Source organism: Oratosquilla oratoria, chromosome 28 (genome assembly GCF_046742065.1).
Source record: "Oratosquilla oratoria isolate Oo_2021 chromosome 28, ASM4674206v1, whole genome shotgun sequence".
In the NCBI taxonomy this organism is placed as follows: domain Eukaryota; kingdom Metazoa; phylum Arthropoda; class Malacostraca; order Stomatopoda; family Squillidae; genus Oratosquilla; species Oratosquilla oratoria.
This window is the reverse complement of record NC_134804.1, coordinates 51,417,722-51,432,333: the sequence shown is the minus strand read 5'-3', so window position 1 is coordinate 51,432,333 and position 14,612 is coordinate 51,417,722. Positions and strand designations below refer to the sequence as shown.

General features: G+C 39.6%; 1 protein-coding gene across 1 annotated transcript; it reads left to right on the top strand.

Moving 5' to 3' along the window:
- Positions 1–1,847: 1,847 nt before the first annotated feature.
- On the top strand, positions 1,848–11,121 carry LOC143040419 (uncharacterized). The gene is made up of 4 exons (XM_076211500.1): positions 1,848–2,668; positions 4,497–4,629; positions 5,912–6,961; positions 8,863–11,121. The coding sequence occupies exons 1-4, from the start codon at positions 1,970–1,972 to the stop codon at positions 9,081–9,083; spliced, it is 2,103 nt and encodes a 700-aa protein (XP_076067615.1). The 5' UTR covers positions 1,848–1,969; the 3' UTR covers positions 9,084–11,121.
- Positions 11,122–14,612: the final 3,491 nt, after the last annotated feature.

Here is a 14,612-nt window from a genome sequence, read left to right as displayed (position 1 = left end):
CAGGGTGCCAACCGAATAAATCCTCTTGTATTATACAGTTCGCAAACGAAATATTGTATTAGAGTATGTTCATGATTCTGTGTAAATGTGTGCGCGTGTGTGTACCCGTGTGTGTCTGTGTTTGTGTGCATGTGCGGTTCACCATGGCCTTGGATCACGTGCTGGGCTCGTGATCGATAGCTTTTTCCCTCCCGGAAGATAGATCAGAGCTCATATATGACCGATCTATGGGTAATGCTGTGACCTTAAACGCACACACACACACCCAACTCCCCGCACATGAGAGTTAGAGTAACTACTCGCACCGCAGCGATACAACAATTATTTCAGCCCTGGGTGGTATTCGAAGCCGGACCTCCGTAGTGGCAGCCGGGAACTCTACCAACCGCGCCATTGACTCGTGTATGTGTGTGTTTGTGTATTTGTGTTTGTGTGTGTGTTTGCCTCTGTCTATTTATTGTGTGTGTGTGTGTGTATTCACCTTGGTCTTTGGATCACATGCTGGACTCGTGATCGACAGCTATTTTCCTCCCGGAAGAGAGCTCAAAGCTCGTATGACCGATCTATGGGTAATGCTGTGACCTTACACGCACACACATCCCCAACTCCCCGCCCACGAGAGTTGGAGTAACGACTCGAAGCGCAGCGATACTGAAATTATTTCAGCCCTGGGCAGGATTCGAACCCGGACCTCCGTAGTGGCAGCCGGGAACTCTACCAACCGCGCCAATGACTCGTATATGTGTTTGTGTGCCTCTGTCTTTTTATTGTGTGTGTGTGTGTGTGTGTGTGTGTGTGTGTGTGTGTGTGTGTGTGTGTGTGTGTGTGTAAACATACATCCATATGACCCTGCGAGGTCATACCTTACGTAACTATACTGCAACCTTCCCAATTATCTTATCGGCCCATCTCCACCTTAAGTGAGGCATTATCATCGTCGATTTATGATACCTACACCTCCATTGCAACGTTCCGATTGATTTGCCTGATTTGCTACAGCTTTCCCCCATTCCGCGGAGGATTTAGCAATATTCAATCTTAGAACATTCTGATGCAAATGTAGTATCAACCTCCCCTTGTTAAGACACATTGAGTGCGGTCATGCATATAAGGACACTAAGCTTAACTTCCTCGGTCCCCGAAGGATAAGCTCTGTAGGATTATTGTAGATAGTGCCTCGTCCACCAAGGATCACTAGGACTTCATCTGTTGCTCGTATCACCAAAGTTCAAAGGTGAACTGGGAGAGTGCCTGATTTTTTTTTTTTTTTTTTTTTTTTTAAACGGTGGATGTCCTTTTCTTAAAGTCCATGTATATAAATATATAATGTATGCACACACACACACACACACACACACACACACACACACACACACACACACACACACACACACACACACACACACACACACACACACACACACATATATACATATATATATATATATATGTATATATATATATATATTTATATATATATATATATATATATATATATATAAGAAATCACGTATCAGGATCTTTAACAACAAAAAGCACCGTTTTCTTTCAACAGCTGTTTTACATGTTATGTTAATGACTATAATTGTAGATAATAAAATGTTCCATGTGATAGATTTAACCTCTGTGATGTACATTTGATATTGTCCTATTGGTATAATTTAGATTAGATATAAATAAATTTTGTTATAGAAAGTGTAATACATTTAGAAATACTCTGTTTTACACATTTTAAACAGAAAAAAATTGTATGTAGTAGATGAATTCTTGGGCACCTTTGGGTGTCTACAATAATACATTTTTGTTTTTTATTCTTTAGTATCAAATATTGTCCTTGTATTGAAATTTATTAATGATAAAATCCGTATATATGGTACGATAGTGACATACCCAGACAGAAACAAGAACATCAGAAAGATACAAACCGGAGATAGTTTGGCCGTGCTGGATTGTGTGTGTCATCGTCACAATGAAGTTTAATACTAGTAATTCACAACACATGAGAAATATCAACCACTGTAATGACGAGAACGAGAGTAACTTTAATAAGTGTAAAAACTTTGACGGAACGTCCATCAGAACTCAACTTTGGTCTTCTTCTTTATCATATAAGTTTTTTTCTTCGAGTTCCTCTTTACGTCCTCTTTGTCTCCTTCAGCTGTCTTCGTTCTGCTTCATTCTGGCTCTTCCTTGTACAAAATATTTCTCCTGTAATGTCTCTTGTACGCTAGCCAGCTGCAGCCCAGCTGGTTCGTCGTCCTGCGGTTCTTCGACTTTGTCACCACCCAGCAGTTCGTCTTTTTTTTCGTCACATTTGTTTTTACGTAACACGCGGAGTCTGAAGCGGAGGGAGATTCTGCCCTCTCGTTCTTCTCTCCCGTTGATGTTCGTCTTCATCCTGCTTCTTCTGCCGGCGGTGTCTGCCGACGCAAGTCAAGCGGCCTCCGGCAGTGGCCGTGAGCAGCAGATCTCGAGGTCTCGAAGAGAGCGATGGTTCGAGGACAGAAGCGTTCACGCAAGAATGAACGATCTGCTCAACAAAATGGCGATCATGTCCGAGGAGCATCTGCAGTTGCAGGCTCTTGTGACGCAGCTGCACACGTCGATGGAGATACTCAACCAGCAACTCCGGCTTTGCAAGGAAACCTGTCAAGAGCTGGAGATGAAGGTGAGATCCTTAGTACATTTAGTACATTTAGTACAATATCTAACATATTTTTCCTGCTAACTCCAATTAGCTTTATTTGGCCAATGGGTGGCTAAGAAAAATGACGGGGTTGAAGCTTTCTTGGTAAGGCCTGGCTTTCTAGAATAAAAATTTTGTAACATACAACAGCTCTTCAACCATGTGCTACCTTTTATAAATTTCATCTGTAGTCTGCTGCTCAAATAGAATATTTTGGTAACATTCAAAACAAATGTCCCCGGGTTATCAAAGTTTGTATAATCATAGTTACACGTTCTTTTATTCTAAGCAAACACACACACACACACACACACACACACACACACACACACACACACACACACACACACACACACACACACAATATATATATATATATTTTTCTGTATATTACTGTATAAGCTTGTATTTATCAATTTACATGTCTGTGAGTTCATTAAAAACATATTACATGGATTCAACTTTGACATTGTCTCCATTTTTTTGTATTACATATTTGGCTTACAGCAAGATGAGGGGGGGAATCAAGGGTGGTGGATGGGGGTGGAATGGGTGGGAGTGGAATGGGTGGGAGTGGGTGCATGTTTTGGCCGGCTACCTCTCTTATAAGGAGGAAATGATCCCTTAGTAAATAGATAGATTTCATTATCTATCTATATACCAAGGGGTGCCAAGATAAGAGGGAGGGAAGAGGGTGGATGGGAGTGGAGTGTGATAGGGATGGAATGGGTGGAAGTGGTTTTTATGCCTTTGTTTTTTTGGCTACCTCCCTTATAAGGGGAAAAAGGCCTCTGGTATATGTATGTATGTATAGATAGATAGAAATATAGATCTTTTGGTAACACAAACAAACTGAACTCTAGCCGATTGACCTTGCCTTTGTCTTTGAGTCTGAAAGGCTACCTCCCTTATAAGGGGGAAAAAGGCCTCTGGTATATGTATGTATGTATGTATGTATATAAATAGACAGAAATATATATCTTTGGCTAACACAAACAAACTGAACTCTAGCCGATTGACCTTGCCTTTGTCTTTGAGTCTGAAAGGCTACCTCCCTTATAAGGAGGAAAAAGGCCTCTGGTATATGTATGTATGTATGTATGTATGTATATAGATAGACAGAAATATAGATCTTTGGCTAATACAAACAAACTGAACTCAAGCCAATTGACCTTGCCTTTGTCTTTGAGTCTGAAAGGTCGTTTTCCTTCCCCGTCCTCAATTCATAGATCTTTGGCTAACCCAAACAAACTGAACTCAAGCCGATTGACCTTGCCTTTGTCTTTGAGTCTGAAAGGCTACCTCCCCTGTAAGGGGGAAAAAAGCCTCTGGTATATGTATGTATGTATGTATGTATATAGATAGAAATATATATCTTTGGCTAACACAAACAAACTGAACTCAAGCCAATTGACCTTGCCTTTGTCTTTGAGTCTGAAAGGTCGTTTTGCTTCCCCGTCCTCAGTTCATAGATCTTTGGCTAACACAAACAAACTGAACTCTAGCCGATTGACCTTGCCTTTGTCTTTGAGTCTGAAAGGCTACCTCCCTTTTAAGGGAAAAAAAGCCTCTGGTATATGTATGTATGTATGTATGTATATAAATAGACAGAAATATATATCTTTGGGTAACACAAACAAACTGAACTCTAGCCCATTGACCTTGCCTTTGTCTTTGAGTCTGAAAGGTCGTTTTGCTTCCCCGTCCTCAGTTCATAGATCTTTGGCTAACACAAACAAACTGAACTCTAGCCGATTGACCTTGCCTTTGTCTTTGAGTCTGAAAGGTCGTTTTGCTTCCCCGTCCTCAGTTCGTGCAAGCGGACGAATCTCTTCGGTCTCACCAGCGGGCAACCAGCAACAGCTTCAGCGTCCTCACCAGCCGCATCGTAAACGTCTCATACGTCATCGATGCTCTCAGGGCCTGGCATCGGAAAAACACGGGTGCGCATGTTTATCAACTTTATTTTCGTTTATGGTTTTCTGTTTAAGCCAGCGGATCTGAAGCCGGGAAGGTGTACGTGTATCGAGCTCTTAATTGTTTCGTGCGTGCAGTAAATGTCTCCAAGTTCGTGTGTTAGGTTGTAGTGATGGAGACTTCAACACACACACGCGCACACACACACACACACACACACACACACACACATACGCACACACATACACACACACACACACACACATACGCACACACACACGCACGCACGCACACACACGCATACACATACGCACACACATACGCGCGCACACACACGCACACACACACACACACACACACACACACACACACACAGGCACGCATACACACACACGGCCGCCGTGTGTATATATATGTATATATATATATATATATATATATATATATATATATATATTTATATATATAATTTATTTATTTAATAGGATTCGAGGGCGAGACAATGTGGTTCCGTTAAGTGAATGTCGGAAAATTATGAATTTGTAATCTTCTATTGTGGAATGTGAATTAATCCAGATTATTAAGAGGAAAAACACAAATTGGAAGTTAAGTGAAATCTTAAATTTTCGACCAAGGTGACCGGAGGGAAAGACAGTAATAATGAATTGGCACTGATCATAAACTGAAATAAGTAACTTAGAACCGCAAAAAAAAAAAAAAACAGAAACAAGAATGACCACAATAAACCGAATTCTGAAGGAAGTAATTGATAAAACATAGAATATAAATTCACCTAATAAACAAGTAACTGATAAAAGGGTAAAAACGCAAGAATTAACATCCCGATTCATTCCTTTGAGGATTTAAAAGAGATCCTTATGAAATAATTTGAAAAGGTTAAAAGATAATTATAACAAGCTCAGGAGAGGAAAACATTTGCGCTGGGGAAAAAAAATGGATTCACGGTAGTAATGAGGTAGTAAGAGACAGAGAAAGATATACATGATAGATATAAAGATAGGTAAATAGAAATATATGTGTATATATATATATATATATGTATATATATATATAGCGCAGGTTCGAGTACTTGGCTGTACCACGTTTCAATTTCTGCATGTTGGCCACCTCGAGTTTCTCGATTTTGTTGGCTTAGAATTATATAGAATTGTGGTTGGTGTATATATATATATATATATATATATATATATATATATATATATATAGAGAGAGAGAGAGAGAGAGAGAGAGAGAGATAGAATGGATGATCCATTTGAAATGTTTCTATCACTATTCTTTGTTTGGCAGGTAAAGACTTGGAGGTCTTCCAGCCGATGTGGCGCGAACGCTTAGGAAGTCGTTTCGACTACAACACGTCATCGAACATCCTGGAAGAGTCCGAAGACCACAAGTTCTCGTGGAAACCCGAGAAGGGCACGGAAAAGGAAACAACCAAACTGAAAGGAAGGAATAAGGAGATAGAGACCAAGGGTGAAGTGGAGAAAGCTAAAAAGATCGAGCCTCCAGAGAAAGTAAAAGAGAAAACCAAATACGTGAGTCCTTGTGGAAAGGATCGTCTGGTCGACAGCGAGGAGGATTTCCCGAGTACGGAGAAAGAGACGAACAACACACTTACGTTCGTTCCCGAACAACCCAACCACCTGGGCAAAGGCAACAACCACTTCTCGGAGAGGAATGGGGTTCAGCAAAGGAATAAAAACCCAGAGCCAGTTGACAAGAGTAAAAAGACAGTTGTCGGTAAAGGTCCGAACTCTGGTACCAAGCCGTCCTCTCTTCTTCCTTCCACCACCACCGCTACCACCACCTCGGTCTTATCTAATACTGCTGGTACCCTTACAACCATCGCCACCACTGACTTTGGCCATCAGGGTGTAAGGAAGGTAACTGATACCACTAAGGACACTGTCACTAAAGCCAACAACAATAAAAAATTAAAACAAGCCTTTTCCAATCAGACTACCTCCTTCAGAAACGACACGCCCTCGACAACTTTGCATACACCAAGAGCATCAGCACCTCCACCTTCCCCTCCTCCTCCTCTTCCTCCACCACCTCCTCCTCCCCCTCCTCCCTCCTCATCCCCTCCTCCACCCTCTACTTCAACTCCTCGCCCTCCTCCTACTCCTTCAACTCGAAGTCCTTTCCTGAAGAAGCCACTGACGACTGTAGGACCACCTTGTCCACTTAGTTATGTTCCAGTTGGACCCGAGTGTCTGTACATCTCCCGTCACCAGAGGACGTGGTCGCAGGCAAGAGCAGCCTGCCGAAGTATCCACGGAGACCTGGCTGCCATGGAAGATCATCAGTACCTAAAACAGCGACTTTATTTTCTGAAAGGTCAGTAGAAGTGGGACAACTCAATGAAAAATGTTAAGGAGATTCTACAAATATTTTTTTATAATTGCTCATTTGTTTAGGTATTTATCCACGTCTTTATTTTACCATTTACTAATTCACTCTTTCATTTATTCAACGTTTTCTTTATCAATTGTTTATCCTTTTATTTGTGGCCCTATTTACTCATTTACTTGTTTATCTTTATTCATCCATTGACTTGTTTGTTTCTTATTTATTCATTTATCTATCATTCATTAATCTATTTCCATTTTTTTTTCTTAATTAGAGTTCAAGATAAGAGCAGCTTAGTGTATATGAATTATGGGATCACCTGTGAGATTTACACAGATATTCTGTTAAATATACCAATAATAGATCCGCATTCTTTTACCACACCAGTCATTAGAAACACAGCATGGAGTGAAAAAATACTCCCATGATCTTCAAATGCCATTGTAATTCTAGATATAAAACTGCTGAATCCTCTCTCATTAGATATTTTCTTAACTCTAAGTCTTCCAAATGAACAGCGGTCACCTGAGTCCATTGCATGGCTTGTAATCAACAAACTGATTATTAAAGTTATCAGCCCTAACCCCTCATGCTATCATTACTTGCACTGCCTACTCGGGAGCCATCTGTATTGAGTCTCCCTAGATTCCTTTACCCATGTTCATTTGATATATAAGTACTCTTCTCAATTCTTTGTATCTGTTTACCCAAGCTCCCAGAAACCCACCTCTGCACACCTGTCCTGCAGTCCCATATCTTTCCTAGAGTACTTCGTTTAGGTGTTCGAGCATGTCCTCTACACGAGGTTTTTTAGCACAAATTGCACGACTACTTTGACCTTATTCTGTAATTAAAACCTTTGCAACTACCTGGATGACAGGACAATATGAATATGGTGGCGGGCCAACCTGTCCCTACTTCCTGAACCCAAGACTGGCGTGCCTTAAGGCCATGTCCTTTCCCCTACTCTATACAACCTATATACGAATGATCTTCCAGAGCCAGTTTAACCGCACAATCAGGAAATTACATTTTTTATGCAGACAACACTAATTACATAAGTCACACAAAACGTTATACAAAAAGTACCTGACGATGCACTCGCTTTGCTCCAGCAGTGGCGTATGAAGTCCAACGAATCAAACTACAAAGTTGTTTACTTCCACTGCAGCAAAACCAAAAGAACAATCATTGAAGCTCTTCTTAAGATAAGCAACACGATATCCCAGTGAAGGATTACGCCAACGCTTTGGGTGGCACAATGGGCAAAGGGAAGTGTGAGAAGTGTTTATACAAAAAGAGTAGCTCATCGACAAGGACAAACAGAGTGCTCAGTTGTGACTGGCCTTCCAGCGTTAGCGGGCTGAACGGCAAACGTTCTGCATGTGCAAAGACAGTGGTAACTCCCTTAACGGCGCTCCTGGGTCTCTGCGCTCCTGAGGCTATGTGGAGTGTCCCCTGATGTTGGCTGAAGTTCCTGGTATTCTTTCTATAGCACCAAGAGCGCTGTTGAGCGCTCTGCCCCGGACATTGCGTTGACCTTTCTGAGCGTCCTTCGTTCAGTCCGTTTATGTGACAGGACCAATTCCGATTAAGTATTCTATTTTGTTCTTATCGATGAGTCCTTTTTTGTATAGATACTTCCTTTATGACCATTGATTTTCAGCATACGTCAGGAGCTGTGAAACGTTAGCTCTATGCCCGCCCCTCCTTATTTATCCGGGCTTGGGATCACCTCGCAGTTAAAATAATCTAATTGAGGCTAAGTTAGTCTGAGAATTACAAACAGTTAGCAGTTTTAGATTAGAAACCTTCTTTCATATTAATCAGATCAGGATGTGAAGGTCTCAGTGATAAGCAAACCTGATTCCTTGTTCTTTTATTCACAGAGGCTCCAGAAAAAATCTGGATGGGGGCCACTGACTCTAACTGGGAGTACCAATGGGCCTGGGTGTCCGGAAACCCGGTGGATTGGTCACTGTGGGTGGAAGGCCATCCACAATTCGACTATCATGCCAACTGTATGCTTCTACACGCCCAGCACGCCTACGCCGCCCTCGATGGAAACTGTGAAGAGAAATTACACTATGTGTGCCAACTTCGCGAGTGATCTGACCAAGCTGTACTACATGGGGTAGAGATTCGGTTGGAAGAAGACAGTTCGGGATTACGACAGGTTAAGGCTTTCTCTCTCCCATGTCTAGCTACCTCTCTTTGTGGCACATGAAAAATCCCGATGGAAGCGCTTTCGTTCTGACCCGTGTGGGCAGTTTTATACAACTAGAGGTCGAATTGCGGACCAAAATGGTGTAATTGAACGGAACTGATTAATTACCATCTTCACTCAGGAATAACGTGTACTATGAATGCAAAGGTGGATAACACGGAGAAACATGGTCAACTGGAGGTCGAAACCCAGACTTAAGGCGTTATCACATTGAGCTATTTTTTTCTCCAACTGTTGGGGCAGATTTGCAGGCCGCAGCTATCGGTAAGGAATTTGATATGCTGAGGGAAAATGATTTTCCTCCAGCATATCAAATGACATATTACTGTAAGTAAATTATTAAGAAGACAAAATAGTTTGCCATGGTGATTTTACGGAGGAAAAAAGTGCTGGAGGTGTGTGGTACCACCGATTAGTTGGAGGTTGGAAGAAAAACAACAGTGTGAAAACGCCTTTAAATGACTTTAGAGTTACCAAATTGGATGAGTAGCTTTTAAGTTTATTCACAATGAAATAATTTATCGATGCCACTTTTGAATGGGTTTGAAAGTTCGAACCAAAATTTAAGGCAATATTGTGTAAAATGTATAGATAAGATTTACACAAGAGTTCATATAGCAGTGATGACAAAAGTTATATGGAGGGGTAGTTGCTCTAGTCAGCTTATTGGAACTTGGTGGAGATTATATTCAATAATGATGCTAAACAATTGAATTTCCGGTAATCAAATATTGTTAAATCGCATTTCTTTTTCTTTGTTAATGGTTTATTTTTTTATATGTTTATGTATACATTCCACCATGATTTCTAATCTAATAACAAGGACATTCTTTACATACTAAATCGTCATTGAGCTAAAGTGAACTGACTGTAGTTAAAAGAATGACATCATTAACCAGTGCAACCTATAATGAGCTATAGATATTCTTTATGATTATCTTCATGCAGATATGATCACTTCTTGGGTATTATGTTACTGTAGGCAACTAACAGGTCTAGGGTATTAGTTCTACTGATTGGGTGGCTCACTGGTTATATTCTTACTTGGTAAACGTTCGATGATTCTATGGAGCTGTAAGGTAAGTCACAAGTTCCTGTAGGTCACCAAACGGTCGAAAGTGTTAATCCTACAGATTAGGTGACTCATGGACTATGTTTTCATTGGTAAACGAACGATAATTCTGTGGCGCTTTAGGGTGATTCACAGGGGATTGGGGTCTCAATAAACCAAAATCTCGTTCAGATTGGGTTCACTCGTCTGCTAGATAACATTTGCTTGAGGTTTGCTACAAGATCTAGTTGTGCACTTACCTGTTTGTGTGTGTTATCTGTTTATTTTTACGTTATAGTCATCTGATCTTTTTACGAATCGAATGATCTGCCAGCATGTTTTGTCATTGTAATCCACTACAAATTATGTTTAAAACTAGTGATCCATATTCATTGCACTAATGGTCACAGGACTGACGAGGGTCCTGAGTGAGTGACATTCCTTTCATCGAGATTTTTTAGAAGAATAGAAGATTTGCATATCACTGAGAGAACGTGGGAAACTTTGATGCTTTCAGTTAACCAAATAGTAGTATTCCCTTTAACGACTTTAGCAAAACCCAGACAACTTAATTCAGCCCTAAGAAACCACACTTGTTCTGAATGTACAAAAATACCTTGATTAGTTTGCTTAGAAGTATTGTTATTGCCTTTAGTAATTTTCTCGTGGCTGACACCACATGACCTTATTTACCTGGGGAAAGTCTCCGCTTCTGAAAGGATTAATACCGGTCTAAAAGAGAAACAGCCACACAGCGATCTTTTTTTTTTATTAGTACAATAGATTGTATATTGTGGACTAATTTCCACCATCGTATTAAACATATTAATACATACATTAATTTAATGTAAAACACTCTTGTTTTCATATCCTGAATTTTGTTGTTGTGTATATATACATATATATATATATGTATATATATATTAGTGGAAAAAATTGTAGAAAAATGCATGTTGGAGTATATGAACACTATATTGCTGACGTTTCAAATACAAATCTTCTTCAGAATGACAACATTTATTAACAATATATATACTCTCACTGCGGATCATCTAGCTGGACGTCTTAGATTGGAGCACATTGATTGGTCGTTCCTAATTCCAGGACCAGCTTGGCAGTAGCCAATGATAGGCTGACAAAGCCGTCTATGGTTTGTAACCTCTCCCAGTGTGATGTAGGCCGCTTCTCCCAGTCTTCTCATTCTCTTCTATAAGCCCGTTCGGAGAGGTCCTGCATCTTCCTATTTTGACAAATATCCGTGTGTCTCTGTGTGTATGACTAGAGAGTTTGATGTTCTGTGGTGCCCCAGGTCGTTCTTGTGTTCAGCTAATCTCTTTTCTATTCCACGTGACGTCTCGCCGTAGTATGTTGCCGTACATCCACACAAAGATACAAGGGCATTTGCCAAAATGAGAAGCACGACCTCTCCGAACGGGTTTGGAGAAGAGAATGAGAAGACTGGTAGAAGCAGACTACATCTCACTGGGAGAGGTAACGAATCACAGAGACAGCTTTCTCAACCTATTATTGGCTACTGCCAAGTTGGTCCTGAGAGGAGGAACGGATCAATAAGCGTCCAGCAGAATGATCCACAATGAGAGTATATATACCGTCAATTAACGTTGTTTGTCACTAAAAAAGAATTGTAGTCGAAACGTCAGCAATATAGTGTTCATATACTCCAAGCTGCGTTTTTCTACCACCTTTTCCATTCAATTGTCTCACCTTTACTACAATATATATATATATATATATATATTTATATATATATATATATATATATATATATGTGTGTGTGTGTGTGAGAAAGAGAGAAAGAATAGCGTTATGTAGTAGCACATAAGTAAAATTTAAACCTATAACCCACTTTCAGAGAAAAAAATTAACCACCAGAAGTGAAGTAATCCTTGTATTTCGAGCACTAACCGTGGTCTTCTTCAGAGGATAAGTACTTATCCTCTGAAAAGGACCACAGTTTGTGTTGCAAATATAAGGATTAATTTACTTCTGAGTTTAATTTGTCTCTGAAAGTGGGTTATAAGTTTGAATAAATACATATACGAGTATATACATACATATATATATATATATATATATATATATATATATATATATATTATATATACACATGTATATATACATATATATATGCATATATACATATATACATATATATATACATATATATACGTATACATATACATATATATATATATATATATACATATATATATATGTATATACATATATATATATATATATATATACATATACATATATGTATATATATATGTATATATACATATATATATATATGTACATATACATATATATGTATATATATACATATACATATGTGTGTGTATATATATATGTATATATATATATGTATATATATACATATATATATATAATATATATATATACACATATATATATATATATATATGTGTAAATAATATATATAACATATATACAGTGCATGTATATATATTCATTATCGTATATCATGTGTGTGTGTATTGGAAGACACACGAGGAGAGTTTTTATTGCCAGAATGCAGACTAATTTATCAAAGATCATACACCAACTTTATCCCCAATAACTACTCTTTCATCTTATCGTCGCTCACCCAAGCCACATGCAAATTATATTACCCTTGGACGGTCCTCTGACCCTTGGCTTTGTGAATGCCGTGGTTTATCATATTATGTGACCATGTTAGGTCACTGATTTGAGTTCATTTATCACCTGCGCTGTAAGCTCGCTACCTTGGATGAGGCATAAGATAAAGAAGATAATGAAGATATCCTTTATATAATAGCAGTGCAAGCAGCTCATTTTGATTTCAAGACATGAAGGATGACAAATTGCTGAAAACTAGCTTGATAAATGATGGTCTGTTTGAAAAACTTGTTTACTGAATACACATCACTGAGATCAGTTTGTTTCTCTGAACTGAATATGAGTTGAGTCTTTGAACCTTTCCTCTACTTTTTGGTGTGGCTAGTAGTAAGATTTGAATAGTTGTAAACCATGTCTGATAATTTTTTTTTTCTTTCTTTCTTTCCCACCCTGGCCAGTAGCTAGATTCGCCTACTTGATTATGCTATAAGTCCTTTCCGTTCAGGCATAATACAAAATAGGATACTTTGATCTGTGCTCATTTTTCCCCCTTCGCCACCCACGTGATACAAAGATGAAAATGATAGTTTGGTGGCAGCCAGAACAACAAGAACGAGTTTTACAGGTACGGAAGAAATTAATGAAACAAATTAAAGTATTTTCACTTCACAGTCGTTGTCAGGGAGATAGAAAAAAAAAATCTTGATGATACTACGCTGGATTTGGATCCACATACTGACCCATGTCTGCGGACATGTCAGCGAACATGTCTGCGAACATGTCTCTCCACTAGTCTCTGTTTTCAGCTGATTCAAACCAATCTTCTCTTCCATCTCGTTCCGTAAATGAAGCCCTGACTCCATCGATCTACCGTCTTCTTTGTCTTTATCTCGGGCTGCTTCCATCCACCACACCTAACACAGCTCTCTTCGGCAATCTATCCTCGTTTATGCGGACAACATGTCTAGCCCAGCAAAGCTTTATTCTCTTGATATCTTCAACTATCTTCTCTTGGTTTGCATATCCTGATGATAGGCAGAATGAAATGAAAATTGCCACACGGAAGGTATTAATCGAAATAGAATTACTAGACATCCTACCATGGATACTCAGGCTCAGGATCTCTAAGCCCACCTGCGAGGCAACTGACGACAAGAAGGCTATCGAGGTCCACTCAAAAAGCTCTAACCAATCAAAGTTGACCATGCCCCTGAGCTCTCCCATTGGCCCGTGTCTTCCAATCATCGATGACCACATCAAACGAACACACTTTGTAATCCCTACGTCCAATATAAATTACATGCATTGATTCCAGCGTCCAACTTCAACTCCACGTCTCCTGCCCACCCCTCCAAAGCCACGACCATACGGAATAGATATCCCTAAAATCACCCGGTGGCAATAGCCTCTTTTTCACATGGTGGGAATAGCCTTTTTTCACCCGGTGGCAATAGCCCTCTTTTTTACCCGGTGGCAATAGCCCTCTTTTATACACAACTACCTTTTCCTTTTCATACAGACATCTCTTCCCTTCCTACAACTACCGATTCCGCGATAGCGGGTGGTCTGTCCTAGATAGCCCGTAGTCCAAAGTCCACTCTCTCTCTCTGTACTGGGTACACAACATTTTACCCTGAAGATGGAACTAATCAGTCCTGAAATGTCTGCAACAATTGGATATCTAGTAAGTAAACTCAGCGAACAAGTCAAGAACATTTGCCCCGTATGGAGAGTAG